The sequence below is a fragment of the Dromiciops gliroides genome, chromosome 3, assembly GCF_019393635.1.
Source record: "Dromiciops gliroides isolate mDroGli1 chromosome 3, mDroGli1.pri, whole genome shotgun sequence".
Lineage (NCBI taxonomy): Eukaryota > Metazoa > Chordata > Mammalia > Microbiotheria > Microbiotheriidae > Dromiciops > Dromiciops gliroides.
In genome coordinates, this window is record NC_057863.1 from 450,215,259 (window position 1) to 450,237,407 (window position 22,149).

At 35.6% G+C, this 22,149-nt stretch overlaps 1 protein-coding gene across 3 annotated transcripts in view; it reads right to left on the bottom strand.

Annotated features, from left to right (window-relative positions):
* Positions 1-22,149, bottom strand: part of SCN2A (sodium voltage-gated channel alpha subunit 2) — a 165,206-nt gene that overhangs the window by 18,738 nt on the left and 124,319 nt on the right. For all 3 annotated transcript variants that reach the window (XM_043997571.1, XM_043997573.1, XM_043997572.1), the window contains exons 18-21: positions 20,091-20,211; positions 17,076-17,230; positions 10,572-10,745; positions 7,151-7,273 (exon numbers count right to left, since the gene is read on the bottom strand). In XM_043997571.1, coding sequence (XP_043853506.1) covers positions 7,151-7,273; positions 10,572-10,745; positions 17,076-17,230; positions 20,091-20,211 — 573 coding nt within the window. The remainder of the gene's footprint in view (positions 1-7,150; positions 7,274-10,571; positions 10,746-17,075; positions 17,231-20,090; positions 20,212-22,149) is intronic.

The window sequence follows — 22,149 nt, forward strand, 5'->3', positions numbered from 1 at the left end:
GAAGTTAAGTTATTAGTCCAGTTGATAAAATGCTAGGTAGTTCATATGCATATAGACATACATACATGCATATATACACACATACTCCTCTATTTAAATAAATATATTACATATTGTCACATATTTATTTAAATATTGTATCTGTATATATGCATATGTGTGTGTATATATATGTACTCTGCTACTTAGCATTCTTTCAACTGGAATATTAATTATATATGTGCATATCTCCCAATGGAGGCTATTTTAAAACAGGATGAGAAAGTGAGGATAATGTGTTCGTGTCTTCAGTGGTTATACAGTGAATATAAAAATACTGTAAATATGAGATTATTATACCCTTTTAATAAACGATTGTGATTCAGAGTCATAGCCAATGGAAAATACTCGCTTCCTCAGCCACCACTCCAATTACCCCCCAAAGGCTTTCTCCCTCAGCTCTATCCCTAGCTAGAGATTCCTATACTTATATGCCCTCCCTTTCTATTATGCCTTCTGAAATTCCTGTCCTGTCCTTAAGAAACTTCCATTCATCTTAGTCCTCTTCATTTCAGGCTTTCCATCATTATACATGCATGGAAAACTAGTTTCCTCCAGAAGACATTGAACCCTTTGGTTGTACCTTCTAGTCCCTCATGCATCCTCAATATACTGGGCCAGGAGAAAAGTATATATACTCCTTTTCCTCACTGATACTGCCAGTCTTTCCTTCTGTCCTCATAAGTCATTAATTTATCTTCCTTTGAGGTTCACACCGTCCATATCACCCAAACCACATGATTATTTTCTCTTAAGGAATTCCATACCTTGCTCACATTTCTCCCTTCTACTCTAGCTCTTCCTTTATACTTGTAGATTTCAATATATATATTGGTGCCTCAAAAGTCTTCCCCCCCCACGTTAATTCATATCCTCAATTCTCATGACCTTTAGGTTTATTCCACCTTTGATATCTACAGAGATAGCTTAATCTCACCAAAATTCATAAATATGCTAGCATACATAGCAACATAGCATAAATATGCTGCATGATCTTAAATTCTGAAATTCTTTCTGACCATAACTTCCTATCCTTTCTTTCCCTCTGCCTAATGCCTACTTCAGTCCCTCTATTCCTAACTTATTCTTTGTCTTACTTCCACCTTCAACTCTACACTATCCCTAAAAGGGTTTCTCTATTTTCACTTGATCCTGTGACTGGAGTTTGGCAAAGAGTGAGAAGCATTAAAACAGTGGATTCAAATATTATGGATAGTGTATAGTTGAACTAAATAACTATTAGGTCAAGATTGTCAAGGGAGGAAAGGCAACCCAGAGTGGGAGTAATAGCTGAGAAAAGACCAAAGGTGGAAGTATATATTGATACCTACAAGTATAAAGGAAGTAGTATATCACTGTTGAACTTGGAAATGAGTTTCAGTCGAGTAGTGAGACTGAAAGGGATTGAGAGGTGGGTTGGTGGGGAGGAAGTAAAGGATGGAGAGACATTTTCTACCCAGCTATTTATGTGTTGCCTCCCTATGATCCTTGAGTGTGGAGGCTACTTTTTGTCTTTTTTAGTATCCCCAGTGCTTAGCATGAAGCCTAACACAGATTAACCATTTAATAAATGCTTGTTGGCTGCCTGACTCTCTTGTTCCAATCTCTGAGGAGAAAGTGGACCTTCTCCTTGCCAAGCCAACCATTATCACAATGCTCTTATGTCCGTCTCCTCTCATTTCCTCTTGGAACTTGTCTCTGCAGTCATTCTATTTCTCCTCAGATTCAAGTTCTTATCCACTGGTTCCTTCCTTGCTTCCCAAAGACATGCTCAAGTCCCTCCATCCTTAAAGAAAATCTCGATTTGATTCCATCATACCTTATAGCTATTGTCTGATATCTCTCCTCTCTTCTATAGTGAAATAAAAAGGTATCTATATATTCACTAGCATTTACTTCCTCCCCACCCACCCACTTCTCAATCCCTTTCAATCTCACTGAACAAATCTAATGACCTTTTCTCCTTTTCCTTCCAGGATCATCATCCAATTCCTCCCTTACCATGGGTATATTCCAAGGCTCTATTCTGGGCCTCCCTTGTTTTATTAATCTTTACAGTTCCTAAGGGCTTCTGTTTTCATCTCTATGAAGATAACTCTCAAATCCATACATATCTAGCTCTAGTCTCTTTTCTGAATTTTAATTCTGCCTATTGACTATCTCCAAAGTTTCACATGCTTCTTTATGTTCAAAATTCCCCATAACCTTTCACGCTTTTAAAACCTCACTATTTGAGGAAAGGACAGCAACATCCTTCCATTCACTCCAAGCCTGAATCTTTGGAAGCATCTTATATTCTTTCCTCTCCTTGAACTAATCAGTTGCCAAGTACTATTGATTCAGTCATTACAACATTTCTTATTTATTCCCTTCTTTACACTCATGTGGTTCTCACACTTCCAATATTTCTCCTCTCCAAACCAATCTCCATGCAGATCCAAAATGATTTTTCTAAAGCACACATCTGGCCAGGTCACTCACCTGCTCAAACATCTCTAGTAGCTCCGTATTATCTCTAAAATAGAATACAAAAGCCTCAGACTGCCATTTAAATGTTTTCAAAATCTGGCTCCCACTCACCTTTCCAGACTTATTTCACATTATTCTCTTACACACATTCTATGTCCTAGCCAAATAACCCACTTGTAACTCTGAACTCAATATCTGTTCCCTCATTTATAGGATCAGAGATTTATAGGTAGAATGTATCTTAGAAGCTCATTAAACCCAACCTTCTAATTTTATAGATGAGAGCAGCACTGAAGAACAGATAAGTGAAGTGAATTACTCAAGGTCACATAGGTACTAAGTGTCTTAAGCAGGGCCTAAATCTTAAGTCTTCCTGACTCCTAATACAGAACCCTATCCATTATACTATGCTTCCTTTCATTTGAGTGCCTTTGCATAAGTGATCCCCCATCCTTGGAATGTTCTATATTGCTTCTTAGAATCCTCAATTCCCTGGGAAGAAGGGCCTATTGCTTCAGTTTCCAATGCCTAGCATAATGCATAGCTCATAGTCGGTAGTTAATTAATGCTTCTTAAATTGAACTTAATTGCTTTCTGTGTGATCATATCTTCCGGTTAGAAAAGTCAAATGATTATAGAGAAGTGGTATAAACTAGAAAATAGCACTGATGTTGAGATATTTGGGTTTCAGAATTGTTATTGATATGTGTTATATCCAAGTTTCTCTACCTATAAAATAAAGAAAATAGTTATCCTCTTATCTCTCACTGATATATAGATGAGAAAACATATTTTGAACTCTTCAGAAGCAAGAATAGTTAATGTTAATAAAGATGGTAAAATGAAAATGTTTCTAGAAATCCTAAAATGAAGAACACTGGATAGGTTGCAAAAAAAAGAAAAAAACTTGAAGATGAAAACAATGGAAAACATGACAAAATAATTGCACAATGAAGTAGGAATTTCAAATAGCCCAGGAACATAAGAAAATGGTTTATTTAATAATTACTTTGTTAGCATTTAAAAAGGAATATAGGGGCGGCTACATTCAGGAGGACCTGAGTTCAAATCCAGCCTCAGACACTTGACACTTACTAGCTGTGTGACCCTGGGCAAGTACCAACCCTCATTGCCCCGACCAAAAAAAAAAAAAGAATGTAAAAAGCTTATACATTTTTTAAAGCTCTAAGAAACACCAGACTAATTTTTTCCATTGTTCCAAATTATCTTCTGACCTTGGTAATATATTAATATAATAATATTACTTATTAATCCTGAACTTGGTTAATATATTTTTAGTAAACATCTCTTCTCAATGGAAGAGACAATGCCCCATCTTCATGTTTTCACTTTTCATTTGCATAGAAAAGCCTGTGGTTTACTAGTAATTTGGTGAAATGTATATTAGAAAAAAACAGTTGCAGCTTCAGTGATTTTTTTTTTTGGACTACATCATTAGTTGTGCTTCTACCGCACAGACTTAGTCTTAAAAATTGTCTCAAAAATGTTCTCAAGTATCATGGAAAGCATCATTGTCTAATGTTCCATTTGTGAATTGTCACTGCAAGGGAGATAATATCAGCATGTCATCAGAGGTGTGAGCATCTGGCTTCAGGGTCTTTGCCTCCGAGGACTGAAAATGTCAGGGCAAATTCTTCACAGTTCCTTTATATCTTGTTTCTTGTGTAAGGGCTCCGTGTCCAACGTCTGACCTACTTTTTATCCATTTCAGTCTGAGCCCTAAAGCTAAAGAAACAGTTTCTGACATGAATCCCTCGGGGGGGGGGGGGAACCCTCCAAACATTAGAAATGGAGCAGTGAGGATGCTGTGAAGAAATATCTGGCAGTTTTAAATTACACCAACTGGGATTTCCTGCACATTTATAAATGAAATGAACACCCCTGATCTGAGTCTTGGTTCACCTCCTTCACAACATGATGGAGAATTTCCACAGAGCTGGGCACATTAGAAATCTATCTAACAAATTCACAGCGGCTAAATCCTGTTCTTACCTTTTCAAATTTATTGCCTTGTTCACATTAACTAAATCCATTTCCTTTTCCAAAGGCATGTAAAATAATTAGACTAGATGGTTTCTAAAGTCCCGTTCTGTCTCAAAGTTGCATGATTCTATAACTTCTGTAATTTTGTGATTGTTATTGAAAGAATAAAAGCAACTACTGAGCAGCATATAGAGAAAGGGAAAAAAGCTTTAAAAAAAGATAATCTAGGGGGCAGCTAGATGGCGCAGTGGATAGAGCACCGGCCCTGGAGTCAGGAGTACCTGAGTTCAAATTCAGCCTCAGACACTTAACACTTACTAGCTGTGTGACCCTGGGCAAGTCACTTAACCCCAATTGCCTCACTAAAAAAAAAACCAAAAACAAAAAACCAAAAAAAGATAATCTAAATTGAAAATCTGGGGCCACGGAAAGGAAAAAGCAAAATGGCTATTGGATGATGAATCACAATATGTGTAGGATGTGTGTGTGTGTGTGTGTGTGTCTGTTGTGTGTGCATGTGTGTATAAATATGTAAGTATGTATATGTGTGTGTATCTACACATTTAAATTTTGGCATAAGCCACTGCAGGATGGTTATGGTGACTCTTAGGCAACCACTTTCTAAGCACCCCTAAATTCAGTTTAGCTCTGACATTATCAGTTCTTTGAATAAATGGAGGGCATTTAAATCTTTTCAAGTGTAATTATTCTTTTATTGTACCTTCCTTTATCCCTTCTCTACTCATTCTGTATTTTACTAACTTGAATATACTTCTACATTGCTTTTTAAGTACTCTTAAGTAAGTTTCTCTGTCATGCCAACCAGATGATCAGGACTGGGTGTTAGAAGACCACAAATCGGGATACCTGGATTTTAGCCTCCCGCTGCTAAATTTATTGTAAGACCTTAGGCAAGTTGTTTAACTTCTCTCTGTCTCAATTTTCTCATCTATTAAAAATCATGGGGGGCAGCTAAGTGGTGCAGTGGATAAAGAACTGGCCCTGGATTCAGGAGGACATGAGTTCAAATCCAGCCTCAGACACTTGACACTTACTAACTGTGTGACCCTGGGCAAGTCACTTTACCCTCATTGCCCTGCAAAAATAAACAAACAAATAAATAGAAAAACAAACTAATGAATTAATGAATAAATAAATAACAATAAAATCATGGTATAGTCATTCTAGTAAACAGTTTGGAACAAGGCCTCCAATATTACTAAACTGTACATGCTTGTTGACTCAGCAATACCACTATTAGGCCTATATCCCAAAGAAATTAAAGAAAGAAGGATTTTATATATATGTATGTATGTATGTATGTATGCATATATATGTATGTATATATGTATATATATGTACACATGTATACACATATATACATATATGTGTTATAATTATATATATTATTATATGTGACATATTTAGAACAGCTTTCTCTCTCTCTGTCTCTGTTTCTCTCTCTCTCTGAATGGCAAAGAACTAGAAACCAAGGGAAGGGACGAGCTCATCATTGGGGAGAGGCTGAATAAATTATGGAATATGAACATAATAGATACTATTGTGCTGTAAGAAATTATACAAGAGATGATTTCAGAGAAATCTGGGAAGACCCGTATGAAGTAAAGTAAAACGAACCAGGAGAGCAATTTACACAAAGACAACTATGTTTAAAAATGAACAATTTTGAAAAAAATAAAATAATTTTTAAAAAAATTTTGATCTGATCCACACAACAATCTGTCAGGATTCCAGAGGACCAATGATGAAGAATGTTACATACAACCTGCTAGCTGCTGATTAAATAAACACACAGAATGAGATATTTTTGGATGTGGCCAATATGAGAATATGTTTTGTTTAACTATACATATTTGTTACAAGCATTTTGTTTTTCATTCCTTTCTGGATGGGGGGAAGGTAGGGAAAAGAAAAAAGGAAATATCTGGTCATTGAAAAAAATTAATTATTAAAAGGGAGTAATAACTTGCTTTATTTACTTTAAACAATTAGAATTACAGATCATAGCAAATGAGAGGTAGAAGGGACCTTAGAGACCACTTCTTTCAATCCACTCAGTTTAGAGATGAGGAATCTGAAACCCAGAGAGGTGTGAAGTGACACATGCCTAAAGTAACATAGCAAATTAGTAGGTGGGGCCACAATTAAGCACCCTAACTCCCTGATTCCAGTGCTCATTCCATTACACCACAAATGGAAAGGTTCTCTGTGAAAGTTGTTTTTTGTGTTTTTTTGTGAGGCAGTTGGGGTTAAGTGACTTGCCCAGAGTCACACAGCTAGTAAGTGTTAAGTGTCTGAGGCCTGATTTGAACTCAGGTCCTCCTGACTCCAGGACTGGTGCTCTATCCACTACGCCACCTAGATGCTCCTGAAAGTGTTTTTTTAAGAAACATAAAACATTATGTAAATATATGGTATGCTCCTTAAGTATCTCTCACTTAGCAGGCATTCAATAAATATGACTAACTTACTAAGTAAATATATTGTTTCCCACCCCCACCCCCTACATAGGAAGAAAATGAGATAATTCTTCATGGATTTGTCATTTTTAAACCGCCGGTTTACTTGCTTTGTATTGTATGAATTCTCTCAGAAGGTTAAAGAAGTGTGGTCTTACCCTCATCCCTTCAAACCGAGATAAGGCTCTTAGGGGCCTCAAAGCTCTTAGTGTCCGCAGAGATTTGATGGCCCCAAGCTCAGAGTAGCCCAAGGCATTTGCAGTTAAGCTAACCAAAGAGACCTGTATGAAAAGAATAAAAGGATACTCATTAATATTAGAGAATCTTTATACAAAACATGTTTAGTCTGTGACATAAATATACTGGAAAGGAAAAGCCACAATAGGTCAATTTTCTGCAAAAAACATTTTAGAGGGAATTTTTTAGGTTTTAAAAAAAGGAGAGAAGATTGTCATAGGGCAGATTCCTAATCTACTCTTGTAGGAGCTTGTGACAAATACTTTTATCATTTCATGTATCCCTTGGATGATCAGAGTAATTTTTTTAAAAAAGGAAAAACTAAGCTAAGCATAAAAGCGATTTAATGAAACCAAAGTTTAATAAGAAACATAGACACCCTTGAAATAATTGCTTCGTTTGTCTTAGGTTTTTCATTATGAAGTGCAAATGGCTAAACAGAATTGATTGATTCCATCAGAAAGAAATGGATAAAAAGAGAAATCAAGGAATTGAATTTTCTTAAAGGAATTGATTTAAATTAATTAAAGATTTTGTTGTTGTTTAGTCATTTTTCAGTCATATCTGACTTTTCATGACCCCTTCTGGGATTTTCTTGGAAAAGATACTGGAATATCTTTTTCTGCCATTTCATTCTCCAGCTCATTTTACAGATGAGGAAACTGAGGCAAATAGAGTTATGTGACTTGCCCAGGGTCACACAGCTAGTAAGGGTCTGAGGTCAGATTTGAACTCAAGTCTTCCTGACCAGCATTGTGCCACCTAGTTGCCCAAATCAAATATTTATAAATCAAGAATTTCCTCAGTCATTCTCACAAATGACTAATTTTATAATTGAAAAAAATTCTGTTAGCTAAAAAGAGACGATTTGTTACTGCTAACAACAGGAATCACCAATCTCCTTTGAAAATATGAAACAGATTAATGAAAGCTTCACATGGGTAAAGAAAAGCCTATTTTATCCCAAAGTTCATTTATACCACAAAAAAGGGAAACAAGTTAGAGAATGAGAGTAGAATTTTCAAAAATATAGCATTAATATTTTCATAAGAAGCCCACTTTATTTAAAATTATTCAAATGATTTATCATATAGATGATTGGTTAAGAGGGCAAAACTTACTACTTCAAACTAATTATGCTATCTAAATTAGTGATTGCATAGGTTTCTCCCTTGGGAAATTTCTCAGCCTGGGGTCCTTGAGACCCAGGGGAGAATCTCATCCAACAACAGGTGGACAAGAGTGGAGGTCCTCAAATAAAGTGAGTAGCCTAAGTGAAAGGAAGATTATTTATTATCTTGTTAAGGAAGAATGCCTGAAAGGAACTTCAGACTTGGACTTCTTAGAACAGACATCTATCTTTTATATAGCTTTCCAGGTCCGTTTAGGTACACAGTCAATCAGCAGCATTCTGTAGCATTTGAATGGATCAATGAGATGTCCTCTGTCCTTGATAAAGATGTTGGTCTGGAAAGTTTTTATGTGATTATATCATTTGTGGAGTTGTGTGCAGCTAAAGAGGGAAGTGTGCAGTAGGACTTTGTATATTCAACAGGTTTTGTAATTCAGTCTGTAGCAGAACAGAGAACAATTCAATCAGATTTAGGGGCTTTAGTCTACTAAAGAATGGGGGTGTAGGTATGGTAATTAAGTCAAACAGTACATTTCAATAACAAGGTTATTTTTCCTCCATGTGTAAGTGTTGAAATATAGGATAATATATACACGTATATATGGTTTTTGTTTTGTTTTGTGGGGCTAAGCAAATAATTTCTCTGACACACAAGTTATAAGCAGAATTTAAACCCAGGTTGTTGGGGTTTTTGTTTTTGTTTTTGTTTTTGTTTTTGTTTTTGTTTTTGTTTGGGTTTTTTGGGACACTAACTTCATTGCTTAAACAATACTGCTTCACTTTAAAAGAAAATGCAACTTTATTTTATGTGGCTTAGCATATGTCAATTATTGTTTGTGATAAAAGTCATCACTTGCTACTTTGAAGTACTACTTGAAGGTGCTTGAAAAGTTTGTGCTCTGCAGTAGTTTAAACAGTCTCACTAAACCCTTCTTTCCACCACCTAATTGCTCTTCAAGCCCTTTCTCCAGAAACATATCAAAAGGAAACCTTATGTGAAGAATTGCTATTTCTGAACTTGTGCAGTTCAAGTGCCTGAAGTTTAGTGTATCCAAAGGATCAAGAACAGCTGTGATTCTCAATCATGGAGAGCCTAACAAAAACAAACTGGTTTAAGCCAAACTTTGAAAGATCCTTACATTTAATGAGTTAGATCTAAGGAGAATATTCTAACAATGAGGCTTAAGTACTTTAATGAAGTTGGGAAGTTCCTTTATCTAAGGCAAAATCAGAGGTTAATGAGGATAGCATAAAGTAGCTGACTTTTGGAATCAACAAATTGCTTATAGGACTCTAATGTTAAAATACTAACTCAGAGATTTGTTTATAGGATGCTTCTATCTCTAGTTCTCAAACCAAGAAGGATAGAAAAAATTGGGAATAAGGGCATTTCAATTAATTAATTATATATTATAGACTTTATATGTTATTTCATATTTTTATTATTATTTATTGTATTCCTTGTTCAGAAATTTATGGTATGACTAAAATTAAAAGAAATAAAGAACTAAAATTATAACACTATGTTTTCATTCAAATTAAAGTAAAAGAAAAATATGTTCATTGTTCCAAAATACATAGAAAAATTATAAATTCAGCTACTAAAGCAAAAATTACTTTATGCCTTAAATAACTACTTAATCAGCTATTGAGTTATTAAGTTTGCTATCTTACTTCATGATCCTCATATATATTATATCTTATATAAGGTATATAACTATGTCTTAACTATAACAAGTTAGCTAATTATAAGTTAGATAACTTAATAAGTAAGAGAAATAAAGTGTTGTCAACAGGATATAAAGGAAGACACTTCTTTATTAATTAATAGACCCAGATAATGGATACAAATAAAGGGGAATGAATGTACTGTATGTAATCAAATAGTAACATCATATACTGTGAAATCAACCTTGCCTCTGATGCTTCCCTTTTTCTGGAAAAGAAAACACAGTGGTATTATATTGGCTAGAAAAGATATTAATAATCCTTAATGACATTTTCATAATCAGGTTTAGCTCCTTTCTTCCTTCATGGATAAACTAGACATCTGACAGGTTAATATATGAAGCAGTTTTGAATGAGATCTTTACAATTTCCAATGATCTATGTCACTGTTTCTCTCCACTACTGTAAATGTTGAAAGGATGGTTGATATTTTATAAAAAATATGCAAATGGTTGCAAAATAAGAAACCTTAGAATACTTACATCAACAATAAGAAAGTCCAGCCAGCACCATGCATTAGTAAAATACATTTGGAAACCATATGCAACCCACTTCAGAAGCATTTCCAGGATGAAAATGTATGTGAAAACCTTGTCAGCATATTCCAACATTGTCTTAATTGTTTTGCGTTGTTCAATATATATGTCTTCAAAGGCCTACAAAAGAAAGCTTTCTCTTAATTGTTCATTGACATGAATGGTTTTTAATTGAATTCCTCAGTGCTGAAGAAAATATGTAAATGCATTGTTTTGAGTAGTTAAATCATAACATCTCCAGGAGCCTTAGGCTAGATGGCTTGGTGTTTTTCCACAACTGAGTCTCACTGTATAGTTATTTTCCCATAAAAGCAGTTCAACCATTTTGACTAAATTGATGGGATAGTTGAGTACTATGTTATGGTTGACTGGTTTCTTCATTCAGTTAGGCTATGGTCTCAGAAGCCTTTTCTTCCTCAGGAAAGCATCTGTAAGTGAAGCTTCATCTCAGACCATTGATCTGAAAGTGATTTCACTAATAGAAGACCACAGAGCATATAAACAGTGAGACACCAAAATAGAACTCCCTACTCTCCAAGGGACATGAACGAGTTAATCCAGAGCTGAACTAAAGGCTGAAGATCCTGACCTTGTATAGAATGTGCAAAACTCACACAAGGGATAATGAGCTACATGGATGATGAGTAAAATGCAAGGTCTTTGATGGCAGAGATTTCCCCATTTTTGTCATAATGGCTTTTGCATAATATTTGCTTAACAAATATTTTCAAATTAAATTGATTTTATGATGCCAGAAACTCGGTATATTTTAACAGATAGGAAATGACTAATTACTGATATTGGAATCATTACCAAATCAACTCTGTGTAAACCACCAACTGTTAGAGAAAAGGTCAAAATCAAAATCAAACTAAAATAATGAATAAAACTTTGAAGAAGAAATGGCACACACGAGGAAGCACTGATCAGATCTATTTGAACAATTTATTGACACCAAAATGGGAAATAGATAAAATAATTAAACTACAATGTTAACATTTCCTAAGGAAGATTAACCCATATAAACTGATCACCACTACAAGGAAATTAGAAAAACAAAAACCTAGAAGCCAACTCAGCCACAAAATCCTGTCAAGGAAAGAGATATGCAAGCCAAGGACAACATCTAGGATCTTATGAAAATGGTAAAAGTTTGTTAGCAGTATTGCTTCATAAAATAGGGAGAACAGAAGAAGGGAAAAAGAAATTTGCAGAGAGCTTAGTGAGAGAGAGCTAAGAAAAATCATCATGAGGGCAGTGAATGATGAAATTGGAAAATCGGAAAAGCTCTGAAAAGCTTTTATACTGCAACAAACCATTTTTTCCATCAACTATAATGGAACCACCACAATTTAGACTACAATCAATCTCTAATGGGCTACATGAGGGAAATGGCAGAACTTATACTTTAAGAAAACCAGAGATCACTACTGTAGATCACACAATTTTCACTGAAAGATTAATTCTTAGGGTATCCAAAAGAGGGAAAAACATCAAACACTTGGCAAGTGGGTAGTTTCAGACATATTATTACCAGAAAAAAGATGAGCAAGAGAATACTGATAACCATCAAGCCAAATATCTACTTTCCTATCACTATAAAGTTTTAATGAGAATAAATTACACATGCTTTGAGGTTTGAGATTTTCAAAAAAATATTTTCTACATCAGATCACATCTTTACAGTCACAAAACTGATAGAAAAATATTATAGAAAATACAAGGTTACATTGTGGTCATTAACTGCAGACAAATGAAAAGCATTTAGAAAGAACTGCTTTAGGCGCTTCCTTCAACAAGGTGTTTGTCAAGCATGTGACAAAATCATAGGAGATCAACAATCTGATTATAATTATCAAGTAAGACATAAAATAAGGCTGCATATGCTCATCAAAGATGTTTACCACCACCTTAGTGGATGTCTTAGTTCAGAGTCCAAATGGAATAGGTTTTCCCTATAGATGGTGAGGTCCTCCAAGTGCTCCCCTTTGTGGACTATAATTAGTGTTGGTAGCCCTTAGTTCTAGAGCACTGCAGAGCATCTTGAATAAGAAGCATAACCACTCAAAGGATTTTGGTTGAGCTCTCCAGACAGGAAAGATCAAATAGATGAAGAATGCCTAATGATAATCTAGAATAATCAGTTTAGTGGCTAATTGGTAGAATTGGTTCATCAGCATAAATACCTTAGGCAAATATTATGCATGGATAATGAGCTGGCCCCAGAATTAAATGGGCACAGGAGAGTGGAAGGAATTTACATAGAGCTTTTAATGATCTAAAATCTTTCACTGAAGTAATAGCCTATCTTTTTAACGATGGCATTGTTCTGGTGATGCTGTACAGCTATGAATCATAGAATTCCACAATGTCAGAATAACTAAAATTCAGGATTACCTGAAGGGCAAAGGAGAGATACATTGCAGGTGTAGGTAGGCAATCACAAATGATCAAACAAGAGTTATGCAAGAGAAGTGGAACAAAGGACGTTATCAGAGAAGTAGGATTAGGAAATAAGATAGACTGGTTATATCATGAGAGAAAAGGATAAAACATGCATAGCTCCTGTATTCCATTAGTGTACATGCAACAGCAAGAGACCTAGGAGATGTCACCAAGCACATTAAATGGGTGCATATGCTGGATTTATGTGAGGACATGAACATGACTTATCTATCTAGGAGCTAAGACTATTATTCTTTTGTTTTTGCAAGGCAATAAGGGTTAAGTGACTTGCCCAGGGTCACACAGCTAGTAAGTGTCAAATGTCTGATGTCGGATTTGAACTCAGGTCCTCCTGAATCCAGGGCTGGTGCTCTATCCACTGTGCCACCTAGCTACCCCAAGATCATTATTCTTAGATGCACCTGTATACCGGCCCATCAACTAGCAGTTTCCTTATTACAGTACCTACACTCTGGAGACTTCTGTGACAGAAGAAAATGCTCAAATTCTTCACAGAGACCAAGCAACATAATTAGGATGTCAGAAATTTAGAGTTGGAAGAGATCATCTACTTCAGAGCCTTTATGTCACAGATGAGGAAACAGGAATTCAAAGAGTGAAGTGGTCAGGAATTTCAGAGTGATTCCTCACTATTTCCCTTTATTCCTTAGTGGGTCTACTTGGTCTTCATTGTTTCCCTTTATTTTATTTTATTTTATTTTATTTTTTGCTTGTCCTATCTGGCCTCAGCTAGGAAGCAGGCTAGGGGGTGTGTAGTATACTAAGAAGGTATACTTTTGTGAAGAAATACAGGAACCAAAGGATGGTGAGGAGAACATTTGTGAGAACAGCAGTTGAGAGAGAAAAAGGTGTTTTACCATTAGAGTATATTATAGGCCACTTGGACGGGAAAGAAAAAATACAATAGATATGGAATTTGGAAAACAGGAAGCCTGACACAGAGGCATGATATAGTTGTGATGGAGAATTATCTGATGCTTTATTAAAAACAGAGCAAATAATAACTTCTTTCCTAGCCTCAGGAATAATTTCATTTTTGAAAAGGTAGAGGAAGCAACAAGGTAGACCAGGGATTCTCTTCTGGATCTGATTATTATCAAAAGGGATGAAAGGGTTGCTGAGGAGGAAATGAAGGGAATTTTGGGGTGAAAGTGACCGCTTATACCTAGAGTTTGTTATAGAGGAGAGGAAAACTGGGCATAATCTGACATGCCTTCTAGATTTGGGGAGAGCAGATTTCAAAGAGTTCACTGGAAGGTTGGGATCCTTCATCAGACTTAGAAATTTTCACAACAGGAGATATATATTTGCATTTCTATCTTCTAAATACTTTTGAAAAAGTTGGCATTAGAGAAAGACATTCCAACACCCTATGGGTACCACTAAAATCCTGAGGATAGTGATATAGGCAGTATTACTCTGGAAAAGTGACACCAGAGAGTACTCATTTCAAATATATGCACTGAAGATAGAAACAAGGGCTACTAATGGAGGGTGTCTTTAAAAGTGTGAATATTATTATAAGAATAGTATCAGGAGTACTACAGGCTCATGAGAAAACCTAAGAACAACAGAAAGAATGGCGATTTCTTGTTATTTAAATTTCAGCTATAATGGGGGAAGGAAGAGGTTCAAAACTTTAGAACTATTGCTTAGACTGGATAGGATGATAAAAACTAACAACAGAAAGAAGACAGATCTGCTTACTTCTTACTATACTTTTTTCTCTACCAAGAAGTGAAATTAGGGCTAGAAAAATTGCTAATAAAGAATTAAAACCCAGGATAAATAAGAAGGCAGTAAGAGCACATTTGGCAGCCCTTGAAGAATTCACCCTGTGTAGCTTAGGTGCATGGTACTGAGTTCCTCAGGTACTGAGAGAACTAGAGGATGGGGTTGCTGAGCTGCTGTCAGTGATATTAGGAAGACTGTGGAGAGTGGGGGAAATATTAAAGGACAGATGGGGTGAGAGAGGGAGTAAATGTTCTGATTTTTAAACATGAAAACAGAATCTATCAACTATTGGCTTGTGGTTGGTGAACACCTAATAAAGGAAGTACTGATCTTGAGGACCCCAAATCAGGTTGTACCAGACTGATTATTATTATTTTTTCTTTTTGAAAGGGTTACTAAACTGTTAGATCAGGGGAATACTGTAGATATAGTTTACTCAGACATTAGCAAAAGATTTTACAAAGTATTTTATACTATTCTGGAGGGTTAGATGGGAGAAATATAGGTTTAATGACAGAATCATTAAGTGTATTTAGAACTGATCGATTGTCCAGACTGGGAGAGCTGAGAGAAGCCATAGAGATAATCTAGTTCATCCCCTTCAGTTGAGGAAACTAAGGCTCAGAAAGGTTAAGTGAATTGCCCCCAAATTACAAAAGTAGTAAGAGGATTTAGGATTTGAACTCAGATACTTATTTGATCTTCGTAAGAATCCTGGGAGGCAGGTGCTATTATTATTTCCATTTTAAAGATGAGGCAAATGGTGGTGAAGTGACTTGCCTGGGGTCACACAGCTACAAAGTGTCTGAGGCCAAATTTGAACTCTGGTCTTCCTGACTCTAGGCCTTTTCAGTTACCAAGCCACACATAGCTACAAGAAGATTGAGCAAGGGCTTGTCAGTGCCTGGTCCTTAATGTTGAACATTGTTGGGAGAATGGTCCTTAGCGCCTCATGGAGGCTCAAGAGTAGTTATCCTTCACCTTCTTGCCATCTTAAACTATCACCCCCCCACATCTCTTTATTTTATTGTCAAAATTTTAGAACAGATATTCTATACTCAACTACTTCCTTTCCATTTTTTTTCATCTGGGGGAAAACAGTAGAGAAGAAAGAAAAAGGAGGGTATTAAGACATAGCTGCCTCAAAATAAGGTGGGTCTTCTCTTTACCACTGTAGAGGATGAAGGTATAGGTAGAAAAGAGCATCACAGGCACCAGCCATGGGAGAAGTGGCTGTGCTGTATTGTCATATGAACTGTTGGAGGATCATGAGGAAAGGCAAAGGGATGTTGTTAATCTCAAGGAAGAAACATGCCCTCCTGGATATCAGCAATGTGGGGTCAAAGCCCCATTCACCCCATACTAGTTTTGGCTCTCTCTGACGTGATGTGCAATTAGCTGCCTGTCAGCACTACCTTAGCAATATTGTTCATATTTGTCTCCTCTCCATTCATAGGACCATCATCCTGGTTTAAACTCCCATTGCCTCTTAACTAAGACTATTGTAATACACAGCTAATATTCCTGCTTTTTTTAGTCTTTCCCCTCTGCAACTCACACAGTTGCTATTATATGCTTTTTTAATGCACAGATCTGAACCATGCTATGCTCCTTATTCCCTATTACTTAGAGGATGAAATTTAAACTCCTTAGCCTGGCATTTAAGGACCCTCTACAATATGGTTCCAAGCTTTGTTGATAAATAGAGCTACTCCATTGGCAGCCATGCCTCTGTGATGCTTGAATTAACAGCTGTGTAATGTAAGCAGTTTATTGCTCTGGCCATGGGCCGATGACTGGTGGTAAAATAACATCTAAGAACCCACTGGTCTACCATAGACCTAATGATTGCTATCTATGCAATAGCAATCAAGACTTTTAAATGATTTAAATCAGTTTTTGATTCATCTGACTAAGTTTCTTGACTGAATTGACAGGACAATCCAGTCAAGAATGTCAAACCAGAATATGCAGAATATGCCTACTATGTTTAAATTTTGGTGCTACTAAACAGCTTGGTCCTTGAGCATGGGGGAAAAATAGACAATAATTCAAATTCATGTCAACACAGAACTTCTGAGATCCTCTAAGCTATCCTAGACTAAATAGTTCAGTTTATCAGTTCAATAGATTTCTCTAATATTTCCTATACATTTAGACTTCCAATACATATGGTAAGGAATATGTCAGGGGGCAAATGAGTGCTCGATGGGGTCATGCTTAGAAATTCGGTGGGCTAGGTTCACTTACCAGAGCACCACTACTTAGGAGGATCATGAAGACAATGAAGGTCTCAAACCAGTTATGTTCCACTATCTTATAGCAAGTTTTTCTCAAGTTCCACCAGAGTTTTCCTCTGCCTTCTTCTATGCTGACCTGACAGCACTTGAACTTCCGTACACAACCTAGGATATGTGATATGAAATAAAAAAGAAAGTAGAATCAAAGTAGAAAATAATTCTAAAGCTATAACCCCTATTTGAATTTTTTATAGGGGAAGTCAGGGTAAGCTTGGTCTTTCCTGTAGTATTTAATTGAAATAAATGCTACAGTAATAGAGAAAGTTCACATAGGACTTAATATTTTTCATGGATTAAAATATGACTAAATTTTCCCCAAACCCTTTCTTTTTCAATTTTCTTTTATCACATACCTCAGAGCTAGTATCTTTTACTTTTTATCTATAGGTTCTCTATCTCCCACCACAATTAACTGAATTCTTCCCCTACCCCTTGCCCCATTCTTCCCCTTCAGAAAATCCTTTTTATTCCACTATATCTTGATCCCATTGATTCCTAAACTGCACCAATATTCCAAGTTTCATCCTTTCATTCCTGGTGGAACCTGAAAACCATGTAAGAACATCAACTGAACTTGAAGAAAAACTCCTATTTTGCTATTTTGATTTTTAGTTGTGGTCTTGAAAATAGCTGAATGTATATGCAAATCCAACTAGAATTATATACCAGAAGAAGAATGTAAAGAAATTATTTCATTCAACTTTATAAATATTTATTTTAACAAATTTATGTTCAAATAATATTCACAACTGACTTTAACTTTTAATAAGTGAGGTGAAAGTTTAATAGGGGCTCACAGGTTCACAGGTTTTAGAAACAAAAATGCAAATGTCTGAAAGTTTCTATGAACCATCCTTTAAAAATTGAATTGGTACCTACTATTTATATTTAGTTCTCTAAAGATGATAGGCTGTTTTTGAAAGTTTTTTTTTTTTTTGGCGAGGCAGTGGGGGTTAAGTGACTTGCTCAAGGTCACACAGCTAGTAAGTGTCAAGTATCTGAGGCCGGATTTGAACTCAGGAACTCCTGAATCCAGGGCCGGTGCTTTATCCACTGCGCCACCTAGCCGCCCCCCTTTGAAAGTATTTTAATATGGCAACAGTTTTGGCATATAGAAGTCAGGTTGCAATGCTTATGAGGATTAGGGTAGTAAGTGATCTATGCTGATCAGGGAAGATCTCAATTATGTCTTGGTTCTATTGATAATTTTACATATAAAGAATGATTTCCATTTGTTGAAATGTCTATGGACTTTTTGAGATCAGGGATATTGAAATAATTTACATTTTTATAATATTTTATGGCTTATAAAGCACTTTCACATATTTAACAAATACTATTGCTATTATACTCAGTTGTTATAAAAGCAAATGAAATAATATATGTGAAACATTGAAAAATTAGAGGCTGTAGATACTGGGATATTATCATTAATTTTCAATGAATTGATTTATTGCATTTTTTATATCCAAGGATTTATTGTTTCAAGGAAAAATTCTTGATGACACAAGAAATAATATTTTCCATATACAACTACTATATCTCAAGATGTTTCCATCATCAAGTATAGTATTGGTCCAAACATAGAAAATGCTTATCTTCCCCAAAACCTGTTTTTTTATAATATCCAAAAATTGGTTTCAGTGTAAGCTTGCATTTTTTTCTTTTCTAAGAGATCTCATTTTGGGGGTATAGTCAGTATTCTTGGGAAATGAATATTTAGACCAATAAAATAATTCAGGCAATATTCACAAGATAATAGAATCCTGCATTTAAAGATGGAAGGGACTTTTGAAGTAATGTAGTCCAACCATCCCCCTTCTCCATTTTTCAGATGAGTATCAATATAAGCCATTAAAGGAGAAAGTAAATAATTGGATTGCATATATTCATATCTACATATACTCTTTTTTTTTTTTGGTGGGGCAATGGGGGTTAAGTGACTTGCCCAGGGTCACACAGCTAGTAAGTGTCAAGTGTCTTAGGCAGGATTTGAACTCAGGTCCTCCTGACTCCAGGGCTGGTGCTCTATCCACTGTGCCACCTAGCCGCCCCTACATATACTCTTTATAAAGCTATAATGTTATGGTGATGAGTTCATATTTTCATGAACTAATGGGTATTCATTGCTTTTAAATTTTTTTTACAAAAATTTCTTAAGCAATGTTATTATTTTTTTCTACTAGAATATTGGAGTATATCTTCTATTGACTATGGAGTAGAGTTGACCTACATCATCAGGTTTTGTTAAAATTATTTTTTACTAACAAAGTTTTAAGAACAAAGTAATCCCTGGAATTACAAAAAAGACAATGGTGTTCAGAGGATACATTTCCATACCTGAGAAGATACTTATGTGCCTGTAATGTGACCCAATAATATAGTTTTGGTTTTCTTTAGATACTCCTTTGAAGTTCCTATAGTAAATGTCATAGGACTTATTTTGTTTCAGCAGATCATTATTTAGTGAATCTAATAATCATTCATTTGTTTCTAACCAAAATTCCTCAGGAAAGCTCTTAGAGCTGAGTCTTAATTTCATATGCATTCAAATTAACTAACATGTTTTGGGTGATGATAAAACATTAAGCCACAACAAAGAAACACCAACTCTTACTAAATTACTGTTAGCATGTTTCTATTAAGCTCAGTTAAAGAAGAAAAAACATCTTTTATTAGATTTTTTTCCTCACTAAAAGCTCCACAAGCAAGATATGTCTTTGAATAGTATCTAATGATACTGATTATATGTTGGGTTAGAAATGACTACAGAAATAAGAGAAGTCCATTTCATGTTACCTTATTTATTTATTTTTTGGTGGGGCAATGAGGGTTAAATGACTTGCCCAGGGTCACACAGCTAGTAAGTGTCAAATGTCAGAGGCCAGATTTGAACTCAGGTCCTCTTAAATCCAGGGCCGGCGCCACCTAGTTGACCCCCTGTGGTTCGCTTTTCTTTCCTTACCTTCTGTGAAGCAGGCTTCTGGCTCCAGGGCTTCTTCAGGTTCTACTTCAGGCTGTTCCCCTTCTGCAGGGGCTCCCACATCCACCGTGCTACCTTCAGACGAACTAGATGCATTTAACTTCTGCAAATCAAACCCCACAGAAAATCTTTTTAAACAAAATATCATTTGTCATACCAATAAAGCAAACCCCAAGTCTTCTTTATGCATTTCCGAGCTCTGAAATGTAAGGTTCACTTAAATGTCCATACATAATGCCAATCTGCTTTAGTAGAGGTGGGGTCACAAGATTAGACACAATATAGACTGTGTCTATATATATTGTTTCCTGCACATATATGTTAGATAATTTGACTCCAGCCAATATGGGAACCATGCAATCGGATCCTCAAGCAAGACTACAAAATAGGTGTCTGGCTAAACTTGAGTTTCTCTGAAGTCTTATCCATTATGAATCAGTCTGTGAATGACTTGCTTTATTCTAACATTGTGACCCAACCAATGAAAGCTGCACAGGAGTATTTTCATGTCAAATGCAGAAAATATTATATTGGATGCACATAGACAGCAGAATCTAAATTTACCCATTTCTCATTGACATGAAAACACATTGTTACCAGTTATTCTTAAATATCTTCTACGTCTCTGTAATTTCATAAAGAGCAGCAGATTATTAGCTTTATAGCAATAGCCAGTATATTGCATTCTCTTTAGCCAATGCACGTATATATTTCATTGTGCATTGGGGAAACTACTTGTTACTCTGGCACACATACCTGTCCTATGAACACAGGAAGAAACAAGTGGATTTTCTTTCTTTTTTTTCCTTTTTGTTTTAAATGAAATTAAACATTGCCAGAAGAAAATAGAGTAAGATAAATTGCTTTATATCTTTTATATCTTTGGTCAGGCCAAGTGGTTCTTGAGCCAAAATAAATTGAAGAAGTCCAAATCTTCAACCTGGTTCCTTGAAAACCCAAACTGAGGCACTATCAAAATTACCTGGGACAGGTATGAGTGCCACACTAAATCAGAGTAGTTTTGATCACAGCATTCTCCGACCTGTTACAATGTTATTACCATAGAGTGTATAACATCAAGAGATGGCTGCACTGATAAGTAGCTAATTTATAAAGGGGATGATATAAGCACATGAGTAAAATGCACCGTTCACCATGTTGCACTAATATTGACAAAATGGATATTGTACTATAATACTAGAACAATTTTGCTAATACTTGGACAAAGAGTTAGAGATATTATTCCTGAGAAGATGGATAGGTTAGATGGGTGGCATCTCAGCATAGAGTCATCTATTATATGACAAAATTATGGTTATACAGAATATTTTCTCCTCTCAAGGCCTGCTCCAATGCCTCATCCCAGCATGGCGTTTACCCTGGGGCTTTTTTCTAGAAGTCTATGCCAGAAAATTACAACATCTGGAAGGTCCCATGGAAAATGAAAAGATTTCTAATAAAAGCTGGTGACAGATGTTTGTCATCTGAGAAACAGCTAAGGTAAGTTCAGAGAATTTCATCACCAGAGAGCTAATAATCAAATATATTTTTTTCAACCATAGCAATTCACAAAGACTGTTTCCCAAAGTACCATGCAGTAGTGATTTGCACTAATTGAAGAAGTGCCCACACTGGTTGACATATACCAAATATTTACTTGGTTAATTGATGTGATAAGAGGGATCCTGTTGTTATCCTAAGTAAAATTATGAAATCATATAAAAAGTTTTCCTTCTTTCACCATAAAACATAACTCTAAGAATAAGTTTTAGATCTCTGACTTTCGGAATTCCAAGTTCATTATTATAGTTTTTTTTAAATCTTTCCAAGGTAATTAAATAAAAGACTACACATACATTTTGACACAGAAGTTGAAATATTTTTATCTTGGTCAAATATTTCATATTATCAGACATATATATATATATATGGAGAGAGAGAGAGAGAGAGAGAGAGAGAGAGAGAGAGAGAGAGGTCTAACCATACCATGTTTGTTACCATATTCTAATATATTAGATAGGTTAACCTGTATTATTGTTCT